General features: G+C 35.5%; 1 protein-coding gene and 1 pseudogene across 1 annotated transcript; one reads left to right on the forward strand and one right to left on the reverse strand.

The window, feature by feature from the left end:
- The first annotated feature begins 2,588 nt into the window (after positions 1-2,588).
- On the forward strand, positions 2,589-3,714 carry LOC147483180 (phosphoenolpyruvate carboxylase 4-like; annotated as a pseudogene).
- Positions 3,715-12,662: 8,948 nt separating this feature from the next.
- LOC147483181 (transcription factor MYB64-like) lies at positions 12,663-16,812 on the reverse strand. The gene is made up of 4 exons (XM_086579507.1): positions 16,707-16,812; positions 14,713-14,920; positions 14,473-14,599; positions 12,663-13,676 (listed from the first exon to the last, which is right to left on the reverse strand). The coding sequence occupies exons 1-4, from the start codon at positions 16,810-16,812 to the stop codon at positions 12,774-12,776; spliced, it is 1,344 nt and encodes a 447-aa protein (XP_086435633.1). The 3' UTR covers positions 12,663-12,773.
- Between the last annotated feature and the right edge of the window lie 17 nt (positions 16,813-16,829).

Consider the following 16,829-nt stretch of genomic DNA (forward strand, 5'->3'; position numbering starts at 1 on the left):
GATATCTCACCGATATATCTCGGATCTCTCACGATATATCTCTGGATATATAGGATATTTCGAAATTTCAATATTAAATTATTAACAATTGGTCAAAAAGTCAACCGATATATATTGGTTATCTCTAAATATCGATTATCTCGGGCGATATAAACTTTCATATCGGAAATTCGATATATCTCTCGAAAAAAGGAGTTCAATATTCGGTGGATATATCTCGGAAAAATCGATATCGGTGTACCAATTTACCGAGATATCTCGGCGAGATATCGGATATCTCGGCGATATTTTGGGCCCTGGTTTTATGTCCCCCTACCGTTATTTGACTACGTTGACCGTTATTGACCGTGTGTAGAGGTGTGACAGTGTCCTGAACTTGTGGATTGCCGTAAATACCCCTCACACTTTTTGCACGTTAACACATACACTGAAAAACTTGAATTCAATTTAACTTGACATATGCCACAGTCCTAGCTTTCTAATCTAATGGCTGCTGTGAAATAGTCACTGAGCATCCCATCCCCTACAGTTAGCTACAATTACTTTAAGAACTTAATAAAAAATGCTTAAATCACCTATAATTTTTATTTAGATATGATTAATTACAATTGTGGCCAGGTTTCGATCTAAGGTTGATTTCATACTTTTAATCACTGATTATGGTGTTTTGGCAGCCGTGTTGGACAACATTGCTCAAAGCATTATCATCAAGAGACATAGGGCTAGAATGAGCCGCCATGAACAATACTAGCTAGCTAGCTACATGGACTAGTGGAGTTATAAAAAGGTGGCCGGTTTACATCAACTTAACAAAACAGCTCGCTTTTCTGACTCGCGGCTGGGATTTGATTTCAGCAAGTATAAATCGAGGGTTGCCATTCTGCCACGTGGATTAGGAATAATCCGTGAGCGGAGCGAACATTTTGGGAGAAAGGGGGGGTTATGGGGACAAAAACCAACTTGGTTGGTTTCTGTCTGTCCTCATCTCTTCCCTTCTGTTTTTTCTCATTGTCTCTCTCACTCTTCCATCTTCCTCTCCCACTCCGCTCACCCCCACTGCTTAGCAGTATACTAGTTAAAAGTATTAATTGTTAAAACCCTTCGGAATGCAAACCCTTTGGTTTTCACTTTCGGGCAAAGAGAAACCGAACAAAGAGAAAGCTCTTCATCTCCTCCTGAGATAATCTAAACTCAACCCTCTCTAAACCCATTATGTTCCCACCGCTCTCAACCCAAGTGCAGTCTCCCTCTCATCTCTCATGCTCTCTAAACTCTCCTCCGACGCGACTCTCAAACTTCTCATGTTTCTCTCTAGCTTCAAGGGTTGGTCTAATTTCACAGGTATTAACGCTTCTTAAGTTTCTTCTTCTTCTTCCTCAAATTGTCTTTTATCATATTTAAACTAGGGATTTCTCAATTTTTCTAATCTTTTCACAATTCAAGTGGTGCAAAACAGATAATATATATTCTTTCAAATTACCAATCAACAAAAGCGAAGGTATGATTCTCCAGTATTCGATAAGAACTCCATTGCTTCTGTGTCCATTGCATTCATTGATTCAGTTCAACTATTTGGTGTTTGGCACAATGTTAATAAGGTTAGCAGAAGAAAAAAACAAATAAAGTACTTTGAAAACGAATTGGCTAGATTTTCTGATTTTTATTCGACTACTTGATTATATTACTTGAGATTGTGCGACTACGAATTCCATATAGAAGACTTGCTGCTAAAATTTTGGCACAACGTACTTTTTTTTGTGTCACTCTATGACTATCAGCATCTGCCCTTAGTAGACTCCTAGAGAAAAAGTATGCATAATAATTAGTATGTAGGATGCAAGTTGAACCATCCAACTGATATTATATCAAATGTAAAAATACCTTTTTTGTTTTTATGTAATCAATGTAATATACTAAAATGCCGTTAGATTTGTTATATAAATTTGACCATGGGATTTTCTATTCTCTATTCTTTTCCTTTACTTTTTCCAAGAACTAGAGAAGGACAACAGCGTTCAAGTTCTGTGCCTTTTAAATCTTTCCTAAATGAAACCGAGTCATTAATTTCAAAGGAAGCCACTTGCTCCAAATCTATTGTGCGCGTAAGTCTTCTTTATCACTGTGAAAAAAATTTAGTTCCTAAAAGTTTATGGTGATTACATTCTTGAGACTCTACAGATTGACAAAGGAAGGATGGGCGGCTATGGATACAAGGAGAGCCTGCTGCAGGTTTGTGGAAGGTCTGGGTCCGACAGCTAACAAGGTTGCTCAGCAGAAAATTCAGGAATGTATAATTCCACCCCCTAACACTGACTTTCAAGCAACACATCACAAGGTCATACGCCCTCAACCTACAACAGATTTGAACTTTCTGGGTGATGATGGGCAGTTGGAATCTGACGACGGATGCCAACAAGCCCGATGCTCAGGTATCGCATGCAAAGTTAGCTTCTTAGGCAAGGCCTCTGGAATTGAGTGCTTCCTCCGCGAGAGAAGATCACATCTCTGGATCAACTTCGTTGCCTTTTCTAGCTACAAGAACATCGAGTTCCAGCCAAGGTCTCAAATCTTCTATTCAGCCCAGAGCCATGGAGTCGCTTTTGGCTCGGCAGGGCAAGTAGCTCTATTCAGAAAGGAGACCAACCAGCTCTATCCGGTACCACGACCCCTTTGGTTGCTTATAGGTTGAGAGTGGTCCCTCTATTTGAAACCGTCGAGGACTTGAGAGGAGCTGGTTCAGTGATCGAAGTTTGTTAGCAATTGATTGTTATCGGGAGCACATCATAAAAAACCACAATGGACAACAAGAGGTAATGCATCATAAATAAATGGGATAATTTTGTCTAGGCCATATGAAACTTCGTAACTCCAATTTGGGTTATTGTGGACAGGTAATGGTTGGGTACTCAGATTCGGAAAAGATGTTGACCGCTTCACCGCAAAATGGGAACCGTATAAAAGCCAAGAGGACGCCAGGGTGGCTACCTGCAATGAGTATGGCATCAAAGTAACACTATTCCATGGACGGGAGGAAGTATTGGGCGTGGTGGTGGACCCATCGTATCTTGCCATTCAGTCCCAACCACCGGTTCAGAATGGTAGGTCCATCATGCAGTTGCAAAACTTGGATACTACTAGATAATTCTTTTGCTAGCTAACGTTCAGTAATAGCACAGGTCTTACCTTTTTCAAAATCGCTTCTGTTCATGGTCATTTCATCCTCTTGAATCTATATATAAAAGTCTATAGTAATCGTCAAATGGTTTTTCCACTGAACATTACACTCTTCATTAGAACACGTTCAATTAGAAATTCTGTAACCTTTGTTTAAACATATCTTTTTGTCTGACTCGGTTATAGCCTCCAATCCTCCCTAGAGAAGAAAATTGGTGTAACCTTATGGAAGAAATTTCCAAATTCAGTTGCAACAATTATCGGAGTATTGTATATGACAACCCAGACTTTCTTGCCTACTTTAACTAGGTTACGCCACAAGCTGAGCTTGGTTTCCTCAACATAGGAAGCAGACCAGCACGAAGCAAGAATTCAACAGGAATCGGACATCTTCGTGCAATACCATGGGTATTTGCATGGACACAGACAAGATTTGTTCTCCCTGCTTGGCTTGGTGTTGGTGCTGGCCTAAAGGGTGCATGCGAGCAGGGATATACCGAAGATTTGCAAGCAATGTACAAAGAATGGCCATTCTTCTAGGATGCATGGTACAGATAATCCGCGTATTGCTGTTTTCTCATCATGTAGATTATCCAAAGCGTGAGAGAGAGAAATATGTCGAACACATCACGTATCTTGATTTCCCTGTTGCACGTTATATACTATTTTACTAATATTTAAAGGGTTATGAGTTTATATGTAATTTTGAGAAATTATATTAATATCAACATGATTATAACATGATTATAGCAGACAATCTAGGCACGCTATATACTAGTATATAGCGATATTTTACTCATATTCTTCTAGCAATTAGTGTACTCTAGAGGGCTAACAGAACCACTTAGGATCTCATTTTGAAAGGAGTGTGAATTTCTCAAGGTGCAAGACCTTGAGTAGCACGTGGATGGAGCATTGGCATTGTAATATTGATATTTTATATCAATGGACCAAGCTGGTTCTTAATACTTATTACTTCAAATAACAGATTAATGAAGCATTCAATTGTGTCGAACATTTGCTCAGAAGCTATCTGTTTTTGTGCTTTAGAATTTGGATATGCAAGACTTTTTCCTGTTGTAGGGAAGAAACTAAAAAGAGAAATTGGAATCACTATGGTTGTTTCTTAAATAATGCTTATTTAGTCTGATTGACTGACCTTGCTGGTGCAGAAACGCATAAAACATCGAAAGCCAAGATTAATTGTAAGTCCATCATATTTATGTTGTGTTGTTACTATTACCAATTTGTGATCCAGACTAATACTACAGTACAAGTGTATTGAGCGAAGTACTTTTTCTGTAGGAAAGTGAGCTGCTGGACTTTTCATTAGGTTCATGCCCTCCCAACGTAGGGTTGCATGGGACACGCTGGTCAACTTCAGGTGACCCGGTTTGGTTATTGATTATACTTGAACCTTTTGTCCTTTTGGTACTTACAAAGAACAATTGGTTTTATTCATGATGAACTAAATGCATTCAGAACAGAATATTTGATTAGAGACCATTACTCTAGCTAGACCTCATACATGGAAATAACAATAGTAAAATTCGAAAATCAAATCTGAATATGGTGATCAATTAATTGATGTTGTATTCTTTTCATCTTTAGATTTATAGTAAGTGCAATCAAAAGCATGAAAAAACAGATTTATATACAAAAATGATAACATATATAATAATTAATTCACCTATTTATATTGAATATATCTGAAATATTGGGTATCAATTAGCATTTGATATATTGAAATCCATTAAAGGTGACGTGTGTGTGTATATATATATATATATATATATATATATATATATATATATATATATATATATATATATATATATATATATTCTAAGGATCCAAATTAGTATGCGTAAAAAAGTTATTGATATAATGACTAATTAAGTATTGCCTCTGTAATTCCGCATCAGGTAATACAATTTTTTTTTCCTTCTCATCTTCTTTCTATAATTTTTAGTTGTTTTTTATATCTGTTTTAGGATAGAATGTGGGGTTTGAATTTAGGTCAAACCATTGAAGTTAGCATTTAATCTCTAAATTGTCTCAATTTGTTACATTCATGCTATTTTTTCTTTTGTGGTCCTTGAGATAAATTTGATCGGCAAAGCCATTGGTTACACTATTAAATTCTAAATAACTGTTCCATATGGATAATGGCAGCTCATGTTTGCCCTTAAATCCAACATAGTGTGTTTTATTTGCTTTTTCTTTTTTGTTCTTTTGAAGATAGCAATAATAGATAGGAAAAGGTCGAGTCAGGAACTCATGATACGGTCTTTGTTATTGTTTACATTGGGAAGTTATGAAGTCTTGATCATGGTTAATAGTTAATGGCATCAACCTTCGTAGACATCCTTCATTAATTATTTTCACCATTCAACTCATTTTTCAGCCATGATTGAGGGAATCAAGTCACTTGATGAACTTGGCTATTATATAATGTCCAGCCACAGTTCGCTATTATTCAAATTTACTAAGTTTTGGTCCTGAAACTACTCTTTAAATTCAAGGTAGGCTTACCACAGCACAAGTGGACACCCTACCCAAAAATCAAAAGTCAATAAGATGAAAATGAGATGTGTTGTACGCCATACAAGTTATGCGGATTAGCCAAGGTATATATTTACTTCACCTTTATATTATTGGTATGTTATTTTTTACTCCACTAAGCAAAATAATGCATATATCATGTCTAAATACTATGTTGTAGGTCTACATAGATTTAGATACCCAGGATATTATCGACTATAAAAGCAGGTCAGTGTATCATCTTATCTTTCATTTTAATCATATTGCCTCCTGACCATGTCATGCGTTACAATATTTGTCATTCTTAATTATATAGTTTGGAAGATATCAAACTACAAATAGAAAAGCAATATTTACGTACTTTTTCCCTCCTCTCATTCAGTTTCTATTTTAACAATTTCTTTGTCTTTGTTTAGAGAACACTTATCAAATGAAAATTTTCATTTCAGGTGATGTGTAAACTTTTCTCTTTCTTTTTGTTTTTCTTGACCAACTGAGATTCAATTGGATGTGCAACTTCATCTGATGTGTAAACTTTTCCATTTGTTTTGGTATCATGTAAGGCGCTTAATGCTCTTGAAATCATTAACGCATGTCCTTTTACTAAGATCAACAGATGGGTAGAATGGCTGAACTTTAGTCTTCAAAATCAAGTATCATGCTATTAATATCATTGCTAAATATCTAAGTTTTTTATGTCCATAGCCTACTACCCCTAGATAGGTATCAGAAATCTGAACAAATGTTGATAATAAGAGCGTGTCTGAACTTTATTTTTTGATTTTCAGCAAACCAATTCTACGGTTAGATATCTGAGTGCTTTATATGCAATGCTATCTTTTAGTTAAGAACATAATTTATCTAAGAAAAGAGCATATCCACCTCTTTAAACCAAAGGGTTTTGGTGTCTGCAGTAAGGTAATAATAGATGTTTAGTTGCTCCGTCCATTATGTTTCATCGCTACTCATAGATTATAAATAGCATGGAATTCATCTTCGCCACACCTAATGGTTTCCACAGTGACCGACTTATGCATACTTTTATATATATGGCAATAACTTGCCTAATTGACACAACCTTCATGATACCCTTCCTTTTCGATTAGTGCTCTTTTCAAGTAAATAATTCAGGTATATTATGGCATTTTCTTATCTGTTAGTTTGATGCAATTTTTACAATTTCTTCTTTGTTTTCTTTTATAGGGTCATTTTTTCTATTAAATCTTGGTTGCTTACTTATGGACATAGTACTTTTAGCTTAAAAATGTATGTTTCATATATGCTTAATTGTGTTTCTTTCATGAAACTGAGTGTGCCTACTGGCTACTGCTACACTTTGAGTTCTACCATGGATTATGGAAATTTTGTATTGGCACTCTAAATAAATGCACAATGCTTATTCAGATTGCCCAACACGTACATTTTGTGGGATAGATGGACTATCATTCAAGTGTTTGGAGATTGAGTGCCTCAACTGAAATTAGAAGATCTAACTCAGTGCAACCAAATGTATGAGTAGACCTCCATGCCGTTCTTGGAGAACATGGAATCGTTCCGCAGGTCTTAGGTTTTCATATGTCATGTAACTCACATGAAGCATACTAAATATAGAAAAACTTAGCTGCTCCTGTGTCAGCCATTTATGCTTAGCATTTGCATAATTTAATCAACAGCAACACCTTCTTTTATTAAGTCTTTTTATCAATATTTTTTAATATCTTATAGGTACAATTTGAAATGGCAATGTATGATTACCAAGACCCTTCTAAACTTTGCTCAGGAAAAGACCACTAGAAAGTAAGGGTTCGTATTACAAGGATAATGTGGAAGCAATTAACTTGAAGAAAAAGAATGAGATCATTAGCAAGGACTTTTGATTGCTAGATACTAAGGTAATGGAAATGATTTATAGTATTTGTTTTTCAAAAATTAAAAATCGTATTAAACTATGCCTAACTAACAATTGTAATATTTCTGTTAGTGCACGTTTTATAGCTTTTAAGTTCCTTCTGCTAGGACATTGTAAACAACAGTTTGACGTTGGTTATTTTGTAGTTAGATTTGTAGATTTTGTCAAACAAAATGCTTAGAGGGAGATGAGAAGAGGAAACATTGTTGGAATGTGAAATAATTGGTTCTGACAAGTCTACTTTAGGTGAGTTTGGGTTTGGTGGAAATGCTTTATTTTATGAATATAGGATAGGGAATTAGTACTGAGCAATGCTTTATGAATTGGTTTTCTTTTATATTTCCACCCTCTTCTAGGATCATAACAATTGAAAGTGTGTGGTATCCTTACATTCACTTCCTCTTTACTATATTGGTTATGTTGGAGGATACTTGATTTAACTTTATAACTGTGTATGCACTTTTAACTTAAACAAAAGGCAAGTAGGTTTAGTGGCAAAACAAAAATGGTTATTTAATGGTTAAAAGCAAGACATGGAAGAGAACTTTTAAATAAAATTCCTGAAAAATCTGTTTGTTTCTTGAAAGGGGAATAAACTGTGGAATCAAGTGCTAGAAAGAGGATGGTAGTTGCCCACACAATCCTTATTCTTACTTGCAATTGCAACTTCTTCTTTTTTAGAGATTTTGCTTTGCAGTTTATTTTCACACCTGCTCCATGTTCTTTTGGAATAAAATCTTGAGTTCAAAAGTGAGAACTGATTGAAGTGATTTTCCCACATTTTGTTGTTATCCTTGGCAATTTACTCTAGCTAGAGAATGCAGATGGATACACCTTCAAGGAAGAACAACTAAATTTAGTTGAGATGGAAGAGTGCGCTAGGTTGGTGTGAGGCCAGTTTTAAGAGACAAACAATGCAAGGGAAAACTGCCTTGCGCCCTTGCAGGAATTCATATGGCTTAAGGCAGCAAGAACTATGCAAAAGTTATGTTGACTTCAGTATGCAGAAGCCAGGGTATCGGCAAATGCAACAACGACATAGTTCTCCAGAATGACTCCTTGGACTGTAGATAATTCAGGGAGTAGAGTAGATTGTTGTTACCACCCTCCCTAACAATTTTGTACGTCCTTTTGATATTAATATAATTATAGTATACCCAGCAACAAAAGGAAAAGGGATGTATATATATATATATTGAAGTGTAATTGCGATACTTAGGTTTTGGCTTAGAATATTTATCTTACTATTGCGGTTACAGAAAAAACTTTGGGAAACATACCTTTTGAATTTCTACATAAAGACCACATAAAGACCACGTAAAGCAAAAACAATCGAGGATTGACTTCCTTATCTATTGTATATTTTAATTTGTTGGATGAACTTATCTAATGCTTCAAAACCATTTAAGTGCTATCCTTTCCTCTCTTTTTTAAAACATAGATGTAAATTATATAAAGATATTTCAAGTACAATCCGTGCCGAAGTGAATTTCAAGATCTGTCTTTTTTGTGGGTAACAAGCCTGATAGGCATTGCTATTAGTGATCTTTCTATGATTTTCATTGCCTCTCTTCTGTGTAGTGCTCAAGTAGTAGTTATGGGGTATGGGGATGTAGCTTTGCTGCAACACCATTTATGTTGTTCTTGCTATATAACTTTAATTGATTTAGGCATGTTATTTTAAGTGTTAATGCAAATTATAATAAAATGACACAATAACTTTATGAAATCCGTGTCGAAGACACGGGCATTAGCTAGTTGCTCAACAAATAAGAATTTGCCATGGTGGGGGACCTCACTAATGGTGTTGTTTATGGGTTTTTCAATTTCTTCGAATGGGAAAGATAATGAGTTGACTCAATAAGTCAACTCAGTTACTTACAATTTTGGGTTATTTAGTTTTAGGTCCTAATAATTGAGTTATTTATGCAAGGGTACTTACGGTAATCTACAAGTTCAGGACACCATCCACACCTCCACACACGGTCAATGTTGTCAAGCTTAACGGTAAAGGAGGACCTAAAACTAATAAACGTAAATGTTTGGACTCAACGCAATTGGGAGGACCTAAAACTAAATAATTCCAATAATCAAATACTAGGTACTTGGATATGCTTCAACAGGCTTCTGTTATCCATAACACATGAACCTAGCTAAAAAATTAAGTGTTTTTTATCCGCACACCCATTTGAAAAAAGAATTAGACTTGCCTCCCGAAAGACTCACCTGTTGTCTCAGTCAACACATTTTGACCGTTATCTCTTGGTCAAGGCAATTGAAATGTCTTGAATACCCTTTTTGTTGAAAAATTACCAAAATGACATATTAGTTTTGCAATACCCAATTTAAACTAGAAAATGTACATGACATGTGTCAATATCTAATTACTAGCATCCAATGGCCCACATCACTCCAACTCATTGATAATTAAGCCCTAAACCTTGAGTTCATCTTCCCCAACTAATTAAACACCAATTTCGTTTTAAATCATTAAAAGTAACACTTTAATATGGGTAAAATGATGGTGGGTGTTTAAGATTTTGAAAGGTTGCAAGTAATAAACATGCATAATGACTAATAAGAATGTGTATTAGTGTTTCTTAAGCTTGGGAGACATTAATGGAGATGATTCAATTGTAATAGCAATTTTTTTTGCGGGGGTAATAACACGTATAACAGTGGGAGGGCATGTCTAATTTCTAATTTAAGATTTATTTTCTAATTGTCTTTTTTTGCTATCAATACCCCTCTTGTCGACAAGTGTCCAATGTATTAAGTGTTTGTGACCATTAGATTAGATAGGACCAGATGTCGACGATGAGATATCGACACGTGTCTCTTTCTTTCTAAAATATGAAAATCAGTTTTGAATTGGGAAGTCAAGAGTTATTTTGGTAGTTTACAACGACAAGAGCATTCAAGACATTTCATTGCCTTGACTATCAAGACATTTCATGACGGTCAAGATGTATTGACTGAGACGGCAAGTTAGTATGAGTGGCAAGTCTAATTCTTTTTTCAAATGGAGGTACATGTTAAAAAAAAAACCCAAAAATTAAAGTGCCTCAAACAGTAAAATGTGAATTGGCCTACCGGTGTGCAAGTACTAAAACTATTTCCCGACCAGATCAACCAAAAGAAAACCAGTACCCGTATTTGATCGATCTATTGTTCAAAGCTAAAACAATAGAATGTAGGGAATTATTATGAAATTTCATCGAATACCATCAGACGATATCTCAAGAACGTACACGTTCTAGATATTCCATAAAGTAGGTTTGCATGATAACATTAGGAAAAGAGTCCGGATTCAGAGAGGGTAACCGCACATAAATTTGTGGAGAGAATAAGCTAATAAAGTGCTAATAATAAACCCATGTCTCAGGGGAGGGTATTGAAAACAAAGCGGTGAAAAAAAAAGTACTCTACCGGCCTAAGCTTCATTTGAAGACACATTATTTCTATATATATAGTAGACACTGATTACTGATGCTTTTTGCAGATATCAGAGCAGGAGTTGACACAATCTTTAACCGCGTCCTCACCTGCATCCAACAATATATAACCACATTTCATTACCATATTGTGAGTTGTATGCAAGTAATTCATATGAAATAAAAATTGACGATGGCTTATAATCTCTTACGAGGGTTTTGTAGAGTGCTGATACTTGTGCACTTGGAAGATGCACAACCCAAGTTGCAGTAGTAATGAATGTCTGACGTAGGATGATGAGAAGAAATGCACCTTACCAAACACTTCAGAACAGATCTCCTGCGTAAGAAACACTCGCCATAGCAAGCCGCGAAGGAGTTCGTGGAAGCCGCATAAGTTTGCCCTGCACCCATACCTATCATTACTATAAACATCACAAGGAGTGCTCTTAAACTCTTCCCTTCCATCTCTCCTTACTTCTTTAACAAACAATTATCTCTTACCCTTGCAAACTCAAAATGATTTTGGATGGGCTAGTGAGACCCCCAGCTGTAGATGATTTATAATATTCAAAGACGCCCTTTATAGTATTCAAAGACAACCTTTCATAAGGAGTAAATTTTTTGTGTACGTGGATATTGATGTTGTCATATTAACTTAATTTGCTCATAAGAATCTTCTCTTGAAAATTGACATCACGCATGTGGCATATATATACAGCTGAATTCATTAACCAATTTGGAAATGTTCAAACGAAATTTATGTTCATTAGTAAATATAAATATATAAGGTTATATAGATGAATATATTTATATAGTAAATATAAATATATAAGGTTATTAGCAAGAGTTATATAGATGATTTTTTTTTTCTTAAAATGCTTAATATGTTCTCCCTCATACAAATCATTTCTTGTCAAACATAAGTCGAGAAATTAGTTAGTATATATCTCAAGGGCGGCCACCAAATTGTCAAATGTTCGGTTTTAAGCTTGTCGGAATTTTGTGATCGAATTCCAAAAACCTCGCCTGTAGTGTTGAAAACTACTAACGTAGAAATGGAGTTTTTCCAAATCTTTGGGGTTAAAAACATTAAATTTGGTAGATAGCCACGTACCCTGAATCAGCAATTAGCCAAATTTTGTGTGTTATCACATTATCAATCAACGGATGCGCTTTCAAACATCCAAGTCTATTGAACTGATCCCAACCAACTATTTGCTAATGGATGTATGATGTATATATCAGAATAATGCAACTCCAAATTAGCAAAAAGTCGAACGCACTTAATTCCTCACACCTAGTACTAACATTTATTACTTGTGGTCTTAGTCAACATGCACTTGCATGGCAATATGGCATGGTTATGTTACTAGTTTTCTGGCAAGATCAGAGGTCGTTAGCTGAAAATGACAAAATCAAGAGATAGAAGTGATGAAAAGAACAAGAAATAGAATGATTACAATTCAACAGAAAACAGCAAATAGAAACCAAGTGTCCAAACGCACAAATTTTTAGGAAGAAAATAAGAATGAAACGCCTACTTTTAAGTTTTAAACCTAACTAACTTCAGCAGTTTTCACAGTTTCAAGTCAGTTCTACACCAAAAGAAATGCTAAACAACAAAGCCACCAAACCTTATTCTTGTGGAAGATTCTTACTGTCATTCAATTCACAAAGGCATTAGCATCAGAACTTAGCTACTGCATCAGTTAATTACTTCTCTGACAGAACTGAGAAGAAGTAACCATCTCTATCAAATCCATTTCTTTCCTGCCATTATTGTAAGAATCTTCGTCAGCTGAGAAGTCAAAGTTTTGGTTTTGGTACTGGCTGTGGCTGTTGTCCATGGAAGGTGAAGAAGTGAATCCATTTAATAGGTTGGAGATGTAAAGGTCTGAGTAAAGATGGGTGGTGCTAGCAGATTCTTGTATTTGAGTGTCATTTGAGTACACTTCTGAGCCTTGAGTGGAAAAAGAAAAGCCATTTGAGTACACTTCAGAGCCTTGAGTGGAAGAAGAAAAGTCATTTTCGTCGATATCAATGAGATAGTCGTCATTATGGTAATGGAATGAATCAAGGAAATTGAAGGGAAGAGGATTGTTAAAGTTCCCACCATTGTATGAAATTTCATAGTTAGACCCCATAATAGTGTCATCACATGGCTGAGGATCATAAACATTTTCGATGAAGTTTTGTATCAAGAGTAACTCTTCGTTGTTCGAATGGGCCATGAGCGATGTTGAATCATTGGTAAATGATGATTCGGATGATTCTGATTCCATAAAATTGGTTAGGATTGATGAATCTTTGAAGAGAGTGGTATTAGTGGAACCTGTGGCCAGATTAGAAGTGGTGGATGGTGTGGAAATGTCTTGGATGGTCTTGCTTCTAATGTAGTCTTGAAGTATGGTAGGCTGATTTTTTCCATCTTGAGACACTCCCTTTTTGTTCTTTCTCCTTGAATTTTGCCTTCTTTTAGTAGCATTCCAATGGTTTTTTATCGCGTTTTCGGTTCTTCCAGGGATTCTCTTTGCAATTTCAGCCCATCTGTTGCCAAGCTTCTCATGCGCATCAACCAACTGCCTCTCTTCATACTCATTCCATGTATCCTTCTACAAAAATTCACAAGACAATATGAAACATATGAAGCGCACAAAGCATGAAAATAATGATCAGCTGGATTCATCAAGAAAACATGAAACATGAAAACTGAAGATGAGTTGCAAAATGCAACGACATAACATGCATAGAATATACCAAGACAGTTTTTCCATATAAGAAACTGAAAGATTCCCTTCTGTCTAACTAATTTGATGCTCAATTGGATGAGGGTGTCTGTTATCACATGAAAATGGATAGTCAACTGAAAAGGAACAAGAAATGTGAGGAGGTTGGAAAGAGGTTTATTACTACAAAAAACAATAAAATTAGAAAATAATGTGATCCAAAATGGAATCAGCATGGATTGTGATGTTTGAAGACTCTAACCAGGGAAACTTTAGGAATTTAGTAAGGCAGTTTCCTTTTCCATTTCTTACTTCTTAATTTGATTGTTTCTTCTTTTAGAGATTCATAATAAATTAAGGACTCAAAAACAAAAAAATACCTTCAGTGATTAAGTTCTCTTTATCAAACCTGAGCTTTTAATTATTGGTCAAAAAAATTCAAAACCCTAGGTGTACTGTGGGGAGGTCTGAAAGTTCATAAAAGAATGTCAAAATCCCAAACTCAAATGTGAAAACCAAAAGTCAAAACTTATCACTTAACTATCTAGTAGATAGTACTAAAGTACTTGACAGAGACACATAAAGCAATAGAAACAGATAGAACTGAGAACAACCTAAAATCCTACTAGAAGAAACACATATATATAAAGTGGAGAAAATAGGAGAAGATATTTGAACAAACCTTGATATCAGGCCGTAGATGATTATGCCATCTTTCTCTACACTGCTTCCCAGCCCTTCCTTCTAACTTTTGAGCAATCTGAGCCCATTTTCTCTCTCCATGCTGCTTCACCAACTTAACCAGTAACCTTTCATCACAAGACCAAAAAACACATATATAACACATTACTTAACGAGATCAAAGAGAGAAGTGATATAGAAACTTATATATGTAAGCATTTGGTTTTCATATTATTATTACCTATCTTCTGCATCAGTCCATTGTCCTTTTATCAAAACAGACGCACTACTATTCCCACCACCTTTTACTCTTTTCCCCACTTTTCCAGTGTTTTTTTCTCCAAACCACACTTTGTTAGTACAATGAAAAGAATTTCCATCAACAAACAAACCATCAACAAAACTAAAATCTTGAAGACTTGGTAAAGATAGCCCACTTTCAGTACTACCTATAGAACCATTTAAACTTGGATGTTCACAAAACTCATTTCCAGAAACAAGTTTTTCTCTCTTTTGACAACTTGTTTGGTACTTTTTTTGAGAAGTATCTTTTGGACTTCTTAGGAACCTTTCTATAGCCGTTAATGGTGGAGTTGGTATGAGTAAATGATGGTTTCTTTCTAAAACTTCACACCCAAAACCACCTCCTACTCCTTCCATGAAAGAAGCTGCTTGAAGAAAGAGTAAAACAAGAAAGTTAAAAAAAATGCAACAACTTTGTTTAAGCAAGTTTCGTCGCTTTGAGCTTGATTTGAGGTGGTTTTGCTTGTTTTTTTCTTCTTTACTAAAGAGAAAATAAACACTGTTTAAGATAAAGAGAGATAGAAAAAGCTTAATATAGTCAGCGTTTTTATGGGTTAAATGGTTTAGTGACCGTTGGATTAAGAAGTTAATCTGACGGCTATGATTAACAGCTGGAGTAACGTCTGAGCTGCCTCATTCAGACAAAATGTGAAAGAGCTAGAGGTGGAGAGATTAGTGGATTCGTTATTAAGCCACATTTATTGATTTTTTTTTTTCAAAATACAAAAAAATGGGATAAATGGAAAGTGTGGTATGTGCCATTAAATATTTTAATTATGAAGGAGAGTAAATCTTGGGAGAATTTGAGCCTTTGCAATGAAATTTATTAGTGTACGTGGTATTAATAATAGTGGATGGAAGCTGACTCATCTACCTCCAAAGATCAATCCTCTTAGAAAGTATTGTTCCTTCTCTAGTTGTTTTTCATGTCCAAAATAATCAGGATGCCTACGGTTTAACTGGTATTTTTACAAATTTTATTTTAGGTCCTAAAAATGATTTATTTTGAATATTTCTATTAAAAGACCAATAAACAAGGAAAATGCCTGTATTGTGTATTGTACATCAATTTGGCTAACTATTATTTGGCATGCAAGTGACATTTTGCAAATATGGTGACATAGGTATTGTAGAAAATGATTATACAAAGAATTCGGCCTCACAAGATGAATTATTGGATACTATTTTGTCTACGTGATTTCCCGGCATGTAGATTATCGTCACAGCTAGTCGATTCTTTTGGACATTTCTAACCGTGTTAAAAGTTGTTCTCAACTTTGAAATTTATGAAAATCTAAATTGCTCAACTTAATTACTAGCATCCATGACAATGTTAGAAATATCCAAGTGAATTGAATTTTTGCGAAGATTGGTCTCAATCCAAAGAAAATGTACTTACTTGATCTTGTAGTTGTACTTTACTTTATCTTGTAGTCGTCGGTTCACCAACGGCTAAATATGTTTTTTTACAAAAGCCTTTGTAATATAGATCTCATAAGTTGAAAGATATGATACACTTTTAGTCCCATTGCAAACTAATGCATGTATAGTTTTCTCGATGCAAAAGAAAAAATCTGACTGAAATGTCGTGATTTGAGTATTTGACACCTAGACCACATCCACCATGTCATAGAGGCGCTCATCCACTCTCTCCAATGTCTCCATGTTGCATTTGTGAGAGTGTGAGACACACCAACACATATCCGGGAAAATGATGAAATGTGTGCACTAAAATGCTGAAGCCTGCAGGCAACTTTGAGTCTTTGATGGATGCAAGGTTGCCAACCGTACCGTTGGGCCAAGGCCCGCCCCCAGTCTTTACACACAGTCACCTACATCACAGATTCACAGACATGTTTTTAAATATTTGAGTAGCACATCCGCCGAAAAAGATGAGGGCACTGCCGCAATGCCAACAAATGGATATAGTACAGCCAAGAAGGATTACAGAAACCAAACAGTGCCCACACTGTTGATATAGAGTATCTACGCCAATCCTATAGCCAAGAAGGTTACATACAGAAGCTAAGCTACCCATTACTAGCGTAACAGACT

Source organism: Coptis chinensis, chromosome 8, assembly GCF_015680905.1.
Source record: "Coptis chinensis isolate HL-2020 chromosome 8, ASM1568090v1, whole genome shotgun sequence".
NCBI lineage: Eukaryota > Viridiplantae > Streptophyta > Magnoliopsida > Ranunculales > Ranunculaceae > Coptis > Coptis chinensis.

Excerpts from the sequence above, each read along its gene's own strand:
- LOC147483181 (XM_086579507.1), bottom strand. The coding sequence starts at position 16,812 with ATGGGTAGCTTAGCTTCTGTATGTAACCTTCTTGGCTATAGGATTGGC. Across the intron at positions 14,600-14,712 it reads TGGACTGATGCAGAAGATAG|GTTACTGGTTAAGTTGGTGA; the intron begins GTAATAATAATA and ends TTGTGATGAAAG. Across the intron at positions 13,677-14,472 it reads ATCTACGGCCTGATATCAAG|AAGGATACATGGAATGAGTA; the intron begins GTTTGTTCAAAT and ends GAATTTTTGTAG.